The sequence below is a fragment of the Montipora capricornis genome, chromosome 10, assembly GCF_036669925.1.
Source record: "Montipora capricornis isolate CH-2021 chromosome 10, ASM3666992v2, whole genome shotgun sequence".
NCBI lineage: Eukaryota > Metazoa > Cnidaria > Anthozoa > Scleractinia > Acroporidae > Montipora > Montipora capricornis.
The window spans coordinates 41,753,764-41,763,763 of NC_090892.1; the positions used below are offsets into that span (position 1 = coordinate 41,753,764).

Consider the following 10,000-nt stretch of genomic DNA (forward strand, 5'->3'; position numbering starts at 1 on the left):
TTCCATTTAATTAGTCCAAGATTGTCTATGGAGGCTATGACGTTACAAATTTGGTCAATTAAGAGGTCATATGCCAACACATTAATCATCCGAAACCACTGGCCTCTGACGCAGTCACGCTCGTCGCTAGTGTTGCTATGTTGAGATACTACATGGAAGATATTTTAGGAGAAGCGGAGCGTATAAAAAAGCCAAACCTAAAATGAAAATTTGCAAGTACGCTAAAGAAAAAGGGTATAACTCCACGTAGAATTGACGAAAAAAATGCCATCGAGAAAAAGAATACCCGAGGAAACAAAAGTAAGAGTTAGAGTTCTCAAGCCCACTACTGATCTTACTCTGGAAGCATTTCTGGGGAGTTAATCGATAAAACTATAGGGTCTATGTAGGGTCGCATCGCTGAGATGAAACGAAGCAATGGCAAAAGACTCAGGCATTAAAGTAGCGCTTTTAAAGCTTTGTAGAGCACTTGAATGGTTTTACATGACATTAAAACATTTAAGGCACGATTCACGAGACTTTTTATACGATTAACGTCTGTATTGAGACGCTTTTCAACGGTTAAGCACGGTTAACAAGCAATGGAAAACGTGTCAATCTGTTCTGTCACCTTTCTGGCCAGACGACAAAATCGTGAAAAATCGACAAAAATCGTTGCTGATAGCCCGCAAATCGTGCCCATCAACACTTTTGTGAACGTAAATCATGCTCTATTTTTCAGCGTGGAAAAATCAGAAGATAGATTAGGTAAATATGGCCAACAAATTTAAGGGAGCGCAAATGCAGTTCTTAAAAATTCAACGAGTTTGTATATTCGGTATGGTTGGCGCACGGATGCAAAGTCTAAAGTGTAGAATGTGGGTAGGTTGGATAGTTGGATGGGGTAGATAATCTGTGGTAGAAGGTTCGAATCCTCCTTGCATCATATTTCTTTCTTTTTGTTTTCCTTTTTCTTTTCCCAATAGTTTTATTCTCTTTGTTGTTTGCAATTTATGTTCTCATTTTATAGGCCTCCTGCTTTAAACGTAAATACAGCTTATGAAAATAATTACAGTCAACTCTCAGGTATTCGGTGCCGATGTAACTTTTGAGCGAACGAGAGCAGATTTCGTGTCGTGATTACCCCATATACTACTGGTAACGCCAAGCAGGGGCTCATAGACAATCTTGGACAGAATAAAATGGAACAGAAATGCCCCCTCTCCCCCAAATCAAGGATGAAGGTGCGTGAAGGCCAAATCGCGCCATTTTACTATCACTGATTTTGGGGGGAGGGGTGGTCTCAATGTTCCATTTAATTTGTCCAAGATTGTAGTGATGGCGGACCATTAAGTAGGAAAATTCCAGTTAAATTCCAGTGTCTTTTTTAAATCAAGCCTTGAAACTTTTGGTCGCTTAGTGTTTAGTTAACATAGTTTCAAAATCCAAAGAGAATTGATTTTTTGGTCACAGGGGCACTGTAAGATTATCCCATTGCGACGATCACTTCTCCCTTCTGTTTGAATAGACCATATTCGTATCCTCACTATTGGATTGGAACAATGTTACAGTGGAGGGTAATGCGGGGGAATCTTTTCAAATGCAAATGCTTTTTAGCATTAGCCTCTATTGCAAGCTACTTCCAGTCCAATACTGAGAATACGAATTTGGTCTATTGTCATGAATAGGATTAAGTTCTGCTCCTTCATGTCAGAGAGGATCATTCGCCATTTTTCTTTTGCAGATGATCGTTTGCTCAGCAACTCTTCACTCATTTGAAGTAAAAAAGCTGGCAGTAAGTGGTTTTGCGAAGTTGCTAATCTTTTGTCATACTTTTGATTGGTGTGAAGGCTCCTTTTGTTATACGTCTAAATTTTTCACTGTTGTGTCATGTGTTCCGCTTAATCCTTCAGGAGAAGATTATGCATTTTCCAACATGGATTGATCTCAAAGGAAAAGATTCTGTCCCAGAAACAGTTCATCACGTGGTAAATAATGACTTGTTTGAACAGGCTATTTACAAGAGAAATTTATGTGAACTGCAGAAGGGACTGAGATGATGAAAATACCTTAACAAGTGTAATTTGTGTTGGCTATTCTTTTTTTAATGCAGCCTTGATTTGAAAACGAGTCCAAAAACTCAACCAGATAACTATCCAGCACAAAAAGCTTGCTCTTGGACTCTTGTTGATCTGTCATGGAGACTGTTCTCTACTTCTTATCTTAGATGATATACTCACTTTTCTTTTGTATAATACGTCTTGGCTCCCTAAGGAACCAGAGAGAACTGCAAAGCAAAAATAAAGTTTCATTTCTCGTGTAATTTCTGCCGAGTGCACCATTCCCTACACAACATCCAGGCGCTCCCTACCTCGTGTGTTTTCTTTAAACGAAACCTCCATCCCAATATTCACAACAACAGCAAAAAAATAACTTTAAGTCACTGGAAACAATTCATACAATCAAAAGTTGTTTAATATTTTTTAAGAGAGCCTTTGTGCCCGAAAGAATTTTTTTTAAAATCGCTTTTCTTTTTTCACATTTTTCTGGCGCCGCCATCTGGAATTATTGTGATGTTTCATGTTTGCCCTGTTGTTTTTGTAGAAAAGCGCCATGGATCAGAACAAATAGGACGACAGTAACAAATTAGTTTGAATACATTTCCTCCCCTTTTTCTTGCTTGTCAGAGCATTTCAATTGGCGTTGTAGTCTAACAGCTGTATGTACAGTTTTGTCGTTGTCCGTATAATTTACGATCCTTGTTTTGTCCTCTTCTCAACCATTCATTCTTTTCAGCAGCGCTGGGTTATTGTATGGTGGTGACATTTATTCCTGCATTTCGTATTTTAGGTTTGCCACGTTGATCCTAGAGTGGACACTTCTTGGCAAAAACTCAGAAATAAAGTTAAGGTACTTTCAAAGTTCTTATTTTTGCAAATTTTATCCAAGGCTGCTTCAAAGATTGTTAGACCTCTCTCAAAAATTGTGATCATCAAAATCAAATAGCAAATGCCCAAACATTGTCGACCTTCCTTCAAAAGGACGAGTTCAGCTAGATTAGGCATTTAAGTGTTCGATTCAGCCTTTTTTTTTTTTTTTTTCAAGGCGAGTGAACCTGCAAAGTCTTAAAAAAATCGTATACATTCAAAGGAACATTCAAACTTCCTTTTTGCTTCAAGGCTTTGCAACATGGGAAATAACTAACTAAGCATGTTACACTAGGCATAAATCGTTTTATTCCATCTGGGCAATAAATTTCATATCAGCAATGTTTTACTCAAGGAGTCTTGACGGAAATGAGGTTGAGATGAACTCGGAAATGTCCCGAATCTATTCATATCCATTACAGTCCTTTGTGCGCTGTGCCTGTGGTTGTGTACGTAATCGATGCGATGCGAGGGTGTGCTCAGCTGACACCATCTCGTGACCATAGCCCCCCTTCCCCCATGCCCCGTCCCCCACTGATTCCTCCTAAATATTGGGGTCTTGTGTCTCTTAGTTCTGCAATGACTTACCAATTAGCCCCTTCAAACGATCACCAAAGACACTCCAGGAAATACCATGTGTTGTAACTGACTTGTACACTTCTGCGTTACTGTTAGATGGCATCTCCCCTTGTTCCTTGACAGTATAATTTATAGCAATCGTCAGGGTACTTAAAGTGCCCCTGTGATAAAAAAAACACTTCCTTTTTTTCCTTCAGATTTTGAAAGTGTGTTTGCTTAACACCTGACTGGCAAAATTTTGAGCTTTGATTTTTATCCAAAGGCTGTTTACTTTGAGTGTAAGTTTTGGATTTCACGGTCCGCCATTACTCACGTTCGAAACTGATCGATTGGACCTCAGACGGTTGGATCCAGGGAAAAGTGACGTCAGAGGCTCACTAGCTTAAAATTTCAGCGTGTGAACGCAGCTTATTATATATGCAAAGCGTGAGTTTAAAAGTCTGAAAGCCCAAAACCCCCGTGCTGCATATTAATTCTGCGGCGTACACACGTATTGCATTCTTAAACTAGTGAGCCTTTGACGTCATTTCTCCTCGATCCAGCTCTCTCAAGAACATAATGTTAGTAATGGCGGACCATTAAATAGGAAAATTACATTTAAAATAAAGAGGTTTCTTTTTGAAATCAACGCTTAAAACGTGGGTCACTTAGTGTTTTCTTAACATAGTTTGGAAATCCAAAGAAAAACGAGAATTGATTTCTTGGTCACAGGGGCACTTTAAAAGTAGGCAAGAAAACTGATGTTAAGTTACGTGGCTGCAATGTTGTCTGTTGTCTCTAGACTGATGGAATCCACGCAAAAGACAACGTTAAATCTGGAAGTCAGACTCCAGGTAATGTCGCATGAAGCAATCATGCTTTAAAATCTTCTTGTGCACGACGATGACTTGCCTTTTCGAGAGATAAAAACTGAGTCCTCCTAAAATTATAAAATTTCGCTCCCAACCTCCACTCTGTTCATACCAATCTTGTTTCCAAAAGGTTAGCACACACTTCGGAAAGTAATTAGAATGACGCTTATAGCGAAAAACTATTTTTTGCTGACGTTCTTGTGGCCATCATTGTTGTCCTTGTTTCAACACACCCGGCAGTCTAATAGTAGCCACATGAGTCGGTAGGATGCACAATAATTCGTCTTGCTGAAACCACTACTCCCTTTGTAAGATCCGGTTTGTTGCGAGAAATAATTATCTTTGGAGAATTCTGTATCGCGTTTCAAAACGGAATATTTGTGTTGTGTGCTCAATTTCCTGAATCGAAGCAAAGCTGTCGGGTGAACCTTGTGCAATCGCGCCGGGCGGAACGCAAGGTTACATTGCAAGAAAATTGTGAGTTATATTGATGACGTGCAAAAATAGCCACCAATAAATTGTTCTTTCAAGCGTTACATGTGCTAGCGATGCTGGTATGGTGAATTAGCAGAAAGAGGAAACAGTAATAGACCAATTTCCATATCTTAACATTCAGTCCGAAACAAAGCGCACCATCTCGAGGCTCTGGGGAATAACCTCACACCAACCCTTATATTTATTCCCCCGAGCCTCGAGATGATGCCTTTTGTTTCGCACTGAATTTTAATATATCGAAATTGGTCCATTAGTGACGGTCATTTTTGCATTCGGACAGTATTAAAACCGGGCTGTGCCAAAAATAGGTCGGCCTTTCCTATCTTTCCAGTGGATAAGCGGGTTTGCCGTGTTTGCCTCTGCTTAAAAATAGCCTGTTCCAGGCTCTCAGATAGCCCCCACTCCTTTTTCGCACGCAATTTTTTTTCTCTTTCCCGACCATGTGGGAGCCTGGAACAGGCTAGGTTGAAAACGAGTCTTGGTACTAGACCATTCAAGTGATAACGAGTTTGATTTGCATGAAAACACGTCATTCATTTCCATTTGAATGGTTGTGCACCAGTACTCGCTACGAAACCGAGGGAAACAGCAACCTGGAAATGGACTATTGGGTTGTCCACTGAAGAGTGATTGATCCTGTCGGTAGCGTAATTACCCTTTAAACAACTGAGGCCTGGTCACCACCCCAGTCTTACTGCTATTCGTTGGCTAGGTTACCGGGGCACACAGCTTCAAAAGACTCTTACCGGGATTAGTTTCATTTCCTTCTCGGACAGCCTTTTCGGGACCATTCAAGTCACCTGCTGCTATGATCTCAGTCGCAGTCGGTGTAAAATGCAGACTGTTTAGTGATGTTTAGGGTAGCATTAGCATAGGGTATGGAGTCTTCGTTTAACAACAACCGCCTTAAATTAGAGTTCATGTCTTGGGGCGTGGATTTTGAAATTACGGATGGTTGGGTTTAAAGTAATAAGTGTTGGTGTTCCTCTCTCTGTAGAATCTTTGTCGGAAGCTGTGAAGATCCTGAAGGTGGAATATTTGGTGACAGCCATAAATGAACACAAGATGGATCAGGCTATCATTTTTTGTCGCACTAAGTTGGATTGTGATAATGTTGAAAACCACCTGATCTCTCTCGGTGGAGGTGCGAATGAACTCAAACACAAATGATTTTGCAGTGTGCCCGTGTGTTTTATGTCACGTTGCCAACTTAGTTCTACTAATCTCAGCCGACACAAATGTACTATCTACAACGTTCACGATTAATTTACTTACAAGTACGTTACCACCCAATATCCAAGAAGTGCGCGAGGAAGCTAGTTTGTTTTATACTTTTATTTGTACGAGTATCCAGACAGTTATGATATACGCAGGAATTTTAGAAAATGCTAACCTCCCAAGAAATCTAATGATAATCAAAGATCCCCCCCCACCCTTCAACGCAATTTTGACTCTTTGCGTTTCTTTCTTGGGCTCAAAACTTCCGCTTTTCACATTTATCGATCTGCGCAACACGCGGGACAGGGAGCCTACATTCCTGGAGAGGGAAGCCTGAAGCCGCATTAACTTTGTCTCAGTGTTAAAAAAAACCGTTATTATTAGGAAAGAAAAAATTCAGAAACGCCTATTTTTCCCTGACGTCGCCATATTAAATAATAATAACTTATAGACCGAATGCATAAATGTCGGCCAAAAAAATATTATTTTGTCTATGTGCTAATTAGCCTCACTAGCCTCGTTTGCATGGACAAAATACAAAAGAAGTGTTGCTTGAGAGCGAGGCTAGTCAGTCTAATTGGCACATAAACAAAAGAATATTTTTTTGGCCGCCATTTATGTATTCGGTCTATTATATGGAATAACTTTCTCTGTTTTTAGATCGTATTTTCTGTTGGAGTGCAGGTTAGTTTATAAAGTATGGTCGAATTTCAGTTCTTTGTGTTGTGTGTCACACAGGTCCGAAAGCAATGGTGAATGAGTATTCCTGCGTGTGTCTTCATAGTGACCGATCGCCACCAGAAAGAAAAGCAAATCTACAGGCTTTCAAGGTAGACACTTACTGGCCAACAACATTGACATTACATTGTCGTTTCTTCAATCTTACTGTCAATCTCCCTTATTTTTCAGGATGGTGATGTTAGATTCTTGATCTGTACCGATGTAGCTGCAAGGGGCATTGATATCACTGGTGTGCCATTTGGTGAGCCTATCCTTCTGTTGTCTGTACAGTAGTAAACTGAGATGACTATGTGATTAAGGGTGACTCCGTCGGAGGAACTCGGGAAAAATCCGAGTACTCTTTGCAGTAACGGAAAACTTCGACCTTCCGATTGCTAGTTCGGGTGCTATACCATTTGAGATACAAGAGACTCGTGGGAGCCAGGCCATCAAGCTGGGGTCACGTGAAACTTGTCCCACTACATTCCTACTTATGTAATGATAGATGGTAATTGTTAACCTCGTTTAATGAAATGAGTGAGACTCGGGGATATTCGGAAAAAAATCTGAGTGCTCCTTAAGGTGTTAAAACAACGACGAAGGCAGTGTCAGCGTAAATTTTTTACAATCGGACTTTTTTTCCCCGTTTATTCCATCTTGTTCGCGAAAAGGCAAAGAACGGCTGACTGTTTTATGCTCACCATGCCCGGCGTCAAGACCTTAGATTTAGTCTTTTCACGTTGTCGTTTTGTGACAAATTTTACATAACTGCATGCCGCACAAGCAGTAAGTTTTTACAATTACTTTGAATTCTTAACCTGGTAATATTTAGTGTTTGGTGGTTTATCTTTGCTTTAACTCTCTGATTCTCAATTCGAAGTAATAAATACAGGCAGTTTCATACGATAATTTCTTCAAGTTAATTGCATTAACTATCACTATCTAAAGACTCGTTTTGGCGTACAGTCCATTTTATAGTTATTTGCTTGGTTACCTGGCCTATGAATGAAAGTGAGGCCTTTGATAGAAACCTCATTGCTTTTCTTATATAAATTCCTACTAATTAGCATGAGAAAGAAAAGCAGGAAGGGCTATATCATAACAAGGTCAACACCAGCCTCACTTTCATTTAAAGGCGAGGTAACTAAGCACATGATTGTAAAAAGGTCTATTGGCAACTTTCTCAGACGAAAATTGGGCTTTGAAATCACTGAACTACATTGTATTTTAAGAGAGTTTATTTCCTTTTTAAGTCGCTTTATTTCCTTTTGCAGTTGTGAACGTAACATTTCCAGACGATAAGCAGAACTATGTTCATAGAATTGGACGTGTAGGAAGAGCAGAGAGGTATAACCACAACTATTAAATTCTCAACCTCGCTTAATGCATTTCTCGTGCTCTGATTGGTTTACTCAATCTCGGTTATTTAGTAAATAAACCCCTTCTGGCGGCTGGTATTTCGGCTGATAATGTCCGCGGGTGAGACATTGTCCGAATATTAAATATTTGGCCGAGAAGCGAAGCTTCGAGGGCAAATATGAAATTTTGAGGACAATCTTTCAGCCAAGGACATTTCATAATCCTCCCATTAATTTTCATATGGCGCAAAAAAACCACTGTTGAAAATTTGACTAGAAAGAAAGCGTGTCGGGCTCAGAAAAAGAAAAGGAAACCTTTTTAATTGTTACTGCGAGTCGAAAACTTGAAAACAAGGCGCTTTTTGCTTACTGAAAATGAAACGAAAGACAGAATGTACAAAGTCTGGATGAAAGTGTTTTCAAGTGCGGCTGGAATTTTTCTCTCCTTCAAACGGTTCGTTTATTTTATAGTTAGTAAACACAGTGTATTAAATTCTCTACACTATAAAATGACTCAATTTAAGTTCGTGTAGGATTATATCTCTAAAGTGTGCTCATAACTTTCTTCACCTTCAAAGACGTTGACAGCATGTTTTATTGACTTTCTTTTACTTTCCGGATTCAGCAGTTGTGACCAGCTTTTTAATGTCACTATCACTATACTCCAGAAAGGAGTTTGCTTTACTTCCATGTCAAATGAAAACTCTTCTGCTGCCTTTTTTCCCGCCGACTTTGTTTCTTTTCAACGGAAATGATCGCCACAGCATTTCGCAGGGCAAATATCCACACAAACTGGGGTTATTGCGTGATAACTGTCCTGTGAGTTTGTAGCACGTGGCTAGCCCCTGATTGGCTTCACTCACTTTCGGTTATCAGCTGACGTGCCGTATGACCTTGTATGGCAACTGGTTGTGCCGGTCGTTTTCTAAAATTGAAACAGTCCAGAGTTTAATAAAGCAATTGTTTCATTCGCGCTTTTTTGATGTTGGGTTGGTTAAAGCAGAGTTAATATTAACTCTGGTTAAAGGACCCCGTTTGCACCGCGCGTCCTTGGAATACTGTAATTTTTAATGAAAGTTTATGACGTAGACACAGATGAGGCGACATGGCTGAGTAGTTATAGCCCTAAGTTTACCTGTAGATACTTCGGATTTAAATCCCGCTCTTCCCAGTAACTGGATTTATTATACATTGGTGTCACCAGCTCGATTTTGATTGGCTATAAGCACGCAGCTAATTCTTGCTTGCTCTGTTTCTCTTACGTCATACCTACAAACAATAGATTTTATATATGTAGAATTGACGTCATACCTACAGACAATAGTTTTATGCATGCAGAAGTGACGTCACCTAACACACTAACCAGCAGTTTGATCAGTTTTGTCATGGCGGAGCTCAGCTCAGGAATATGCATAATAAAACAATTATTGAATTCGGTTTTCGCATGTTAGCGATAATTATCAAGGCCTCAGTTTGTGTTATCCGCCTCAGCCTTCGGCTTCAGCAGATAACGCAAACTTTTGCCTTGCTAATTATCGCTAACATGCTCAACCTCATCCAATAATTGTTAATTAATTAACAATTATTCGCCGAAGCCGAGGTGAATATCGGTGAATAAAACCGAGACGAAGTCGAGGTTTTTATTCACTGATATTCACCGCGCCTGAGATGAATAATTGTTTTAGTATAATTACATAGGTGATTGTTTGAAAAAGATCCGTTTTCTTTAAAACAATTAATTTCTTCGTCTGTCACCTCGACAAAACGGCTGGCAGCCATTTTGAAAACCGCTTATGTGATTGCCGCGTAATAATCACCTCAACGGCAACCAATCAGTGCAGGGAATTTTCAATAATCACCTATGTTGGTTATT

At 39.7% G+C, this 10,000-nt stretch overlaps 1 protein-coding gene across 1 annotated transcript in view; it reads left to right on the forward strand.

Moving 5' to 3' along the window:
• Positions 1-10,000, forward strand: part of LOC138019369 (ATP-dependent RNA helicase DDX1-like) — a 44,995-nt gene that overhangs the window by 29,166 nt on the left and 5,829 nt on the right. Inside the window, exons 21-28 of the mRNA XM_068866134.1 lie at positions 1,724-1,774; positions 1,893-1,967; positions 2,830-2,889; positions 4,267-4,318; positions 5,829-5,975; positions 6,788-6,879; positions 6,959-7,031; positions 8,044-8,116. Coding sequence (XP_068722235.1) covers positions 1,724-1,774; positions 1,893-1,967; positions 2,830-2,889; positions 4,267-4,318; positions 5,829-5,975; positions 6,788-6,879; positions 6,959-7,031; positions 8,044-8,116 — 623 coding nt within the window. The remainder of the gene's footprint in view (positions 1-1,723; positions 1,775-1,892; positions 1,968-2,829; positions 2,890-4,266; positions 4,319-5,828; positions 5,976-6,787; positions 6,880-6,958; positions 7,032-8,043; positions 8,117-10,000) is intronic.